The sequence below is a fragment of the Bison bison genome, unplaced genomic scaffold (genome assembly GCF_000754665.1).
Source record: "Bison bison bison isolate TAMUID 2011002044 unplaced genomic scaffold, Bison_UMD1.0 scf7180017856666, whole genome shotgun sequence".
Classification (NCBI taxonomy): Eukaryota; Metazoa; Chordata; class Mammalia; order Artiodactyla; family Bovidae; genus Bison; species Bison bison.
In genome coordinates this window covers 5,297-8,406 of record NW_011487239.1, presented here as the reverse complement: position 1 = coordinate 8,406, position 3,110 = coordinate 5,297, and the positions used below count along the sequence as shown (strand labels likewise).

The following is a 3,110-nucleotide window of genomic DNA, read 5'->3' as shown; positions in this document are numbered from 1 at the left end:
CCCAGGTGGCGCTAGTGGTAAAGGACCCGCCTGCCAGTGCAGGAGATGGGGGTTCAATCCCTGGGTCAGAAAAGTCCCCTGGAAAAGGAAATGGCAACCCATTCTGGTATTCTTGTCTGGAAAATTCCATGGACAGAAGAGCCTGGTGGGCTACAGTCCACAGGGTCACAAAGAGTCGGACACAACTGAGCGACTGAGCACACACGTTGTGTATAGGAAAGAGACAGATAAACTGGATTTATATACATTTCAAAGTACAATTAAACGAGTTTTCTACTTTTAAGTTGGGTATCTTTTTTTTAAAAAAAAAATCACTATTTGTGTTTCATTGCCTTATATAAGATCTGTCTTACAAAAATTCCAGAAATTCTTAATAAACAAAATGTGCAATTTCTGTTTACATGTAGTCTTTTTCCCTCCACTTCAGGAAAAAGAGGAGCGGTACCTCATGTTATTTTCAAGTGTTTTGATAATGTTATCTGCAAGTCCTCGGATGAGTGGCTTTATCTATCAGGTTAGTAGATTTCATATAAAGCAACAAGACAGATAATGAAAATAAATTTTCCTCTAGATGCACTGTTTCCACTCTGTATTAAGAGCTCCAGCCAGAAAAGGCAGAATGTTCTGACCCTTTGTATAATTAAACAATTTATGAGAGCAGATATTCCTTTGAACATAGACCTTTGTGTTAGCATAATGAGTTTATCCTGAACCTCCACTGCTCTGGTTATGAGATAGGTCATGAATGTGTAAACAGAAATCAAAGTCTGCAACTAAGTAAATTAACAGCAGCATTTTCCAGGCCTAGATCATATGATTATTGCTGAGAAGATATAAAGCTGACAGTTGCCTCTGTGATTGTCTTATTACAGTCACATTATATGACCCAAGTTTCTGAGATGGAAGTCATTCAACTCCTTAGGAAATTCAACTCCTTTCAGTTGACTCCCAAGACACTGAGTGTTATAAGTTATTGTTGCCTATCCTATCTTGGCCTAGCAATGACTAATTTTCATGAAATTTGAGTTTTTGCTTTGTTGACGGACTCTCCTGAAAATCTGTTAGAAGGGTAAACTGTGATTTAATCCTGACCTCATGATTTATGGTGTGTTAGCAAAACATAACCCACATTTTCCCGTTGCTTTCTTGTCTGATTAAAATTTAAAGCAGAGAAACACATTATCTATTGACAGACTGGAGAAATATGTCTCACCATAATTCAGCAGTGGTTCCTAAGAGGGTCAGAAAATCTAACAAAAACAGAGACATGTATAACCACAGAATTAATGGGGATGTTCTTTTTCTGGTAGGGAAAAATACCAGTAGCAGGAATGGTGGTGACTAGATTAGATGAAATTGAAGGGAATGACTCCACATTTGAAATCACAGGTAGGTAATTTTCTCTTCTTCAAATCCTTTTCGAAATGAAGTGGGGTTTAAATAAATAAACACTATTATTTTCTGTTATATAGTCCATGAGCAAGTTTTCCATGGACATGGTAAAGTGTATTCCATTTCCTTGGATAATTAGGTTACAGCAAGAGGAGGGAAGACTTGTGGTCATTCATGAGCCTCAGCTTGGCCATTAGTTTCAATCTTCTCTTGCATAAGAGCTAAGAAATAACAAGATGGACTGATGTAAATACAGTTTTATCTCCCTTCTGTCATCTATTCCCTGGTGGCAGAGGAGCCAAAGATGTGAACTTTTATCAACAATTTTATCATCAGCCTATGAATTAGCAAGATTTGTGTTTCTAAAAAGTGCTGAAAAACCATGAAACTTTCCTCACGGTTTGAGCAATCTGCCACACCTTGGTCATGCCCCCCAACTGGCCTGTTGTCCCTTTTGCCAAACCTGTTTGATGTAATGGTTGCACGTTTTTCACTGATACAACTCAATGGCTAACACTAGGATGCTGGCCCCAGACCATAACCCCTTCTTTCCCAATAGGGAGTCCGAGATTTGGTGTTGGCCTAAAGACCAGTCTTAGTTGGATCTGGCTTCACCTTTGATATTGGGTAAAGCAGTATGCTATTCTCCTTTTAGACTATGAACTAGATGGGCCCTGTGCTTAAATTTGGGGACTGTGAGCTTGTTTAGAGTGAAGTTTTATATTACTTCCAAGATTCTATAGGCAGTAGAAATCAAGGATGGTTTTTATAAATCAAATACAAGTATTTATATCTTTATTATCATGGCTTATCTGTTCCTGATAGAAGAGTTTCAACAGGGTTAACTCATAGCTATGAAAACTTCTCAAGATAGACACCCAAGTCCTAGCTGCACGCAGTGTGTTTATGAATGAGGCAAGCTCAAGGTCTTCCTTGTCTTTTGTTTCCAAATGCTCCTAATCGGGTGATCCAGGTAACATAGTAGAGAGAATTGTGGTCCACTGTGGCAACAACCAGGACTTCCAGGATTGGCTGGAGCATCTGTACAGGCTGATCAGAGGACCTGCCTCTTGCAGTTCATTATCCAAAACATCATCGTCGTCTTGTAGTGCTCACTCCGTAAGTAGCGTGTCTGTCCTGTCCAGGGATTATTGAGTCTCTTGTCAAATCCTGCCTACTGAGGACTTACAAGAGTGGTGAGCATGCCCTTAGCCTTTGGATAGTTTGCATTTGTAGGATTAGAAGTACAGTCAAACCTCATTAATTCTGCTTTCTTGTTATGGGGGAGGCCCATCCCAATTAACACAGAGTTTGAGATATGCAGCTTTGTTTGACAGTTATTAAGGTACTCCAACTGAACAGCTAGCAAAGTTTTTCTAACCAGAAGTCCTGCTAAGATGTTTTAGTGATAAACAGGATTTATTTTACTTAGCAACCGTTATGCTCATCAGTGCTTTGGCTCCAATCCTTTGGCCACCTGATGTGCCGAGCTGACTCATTGGGAAAGACCCTGATGCTGAGAAAGATTGAAGGCAAAGGGAGAAGGGGGTGACAGAAGATGAGATGGTTAGATAACATCACTGACTCAATGGACATGAATCTGCACAAATTCCGGGAGATAGTGGAGGACAGAGAAGCCTGGGGTGCTTCAATCCATGGGGTCGCAAAGAGTCAGACACGACTTAGCGACTGAACAACAACAGCGTGCTCATATTAAT

At 40.1% G+C, this 3,110-nt stretch overlaps 1 protein-coding gene across 1 annotated transcript in view; it reads left to right on the top strand.

The window, feature by feature from the left end:
• Window positions 1-3,110, top strand: part of LOC105002808 (rho guanine nucleotide exchange factor 6-like) — a 14,780-nt gene that overhangs the window by 8,974 nt on the left and 2,696 nt on the right. Inside the window, exons 4-6 of the mRNA XM_010859632.1 lie at window positions 428-514; window positions 1,311-1,389; window positions 2,366-2,511. Coding sequence (XP_010857934.1) covers window positions 428-514; window positions 1,311-1,389; window positions 2,366-2,511 — 312 coding nt within the window. The remainder of the gene's footprint in view (window positions 1-427; window positions 515-1,310; window positions 1,390-2,365; window positions 2,512-3,110) is intronic.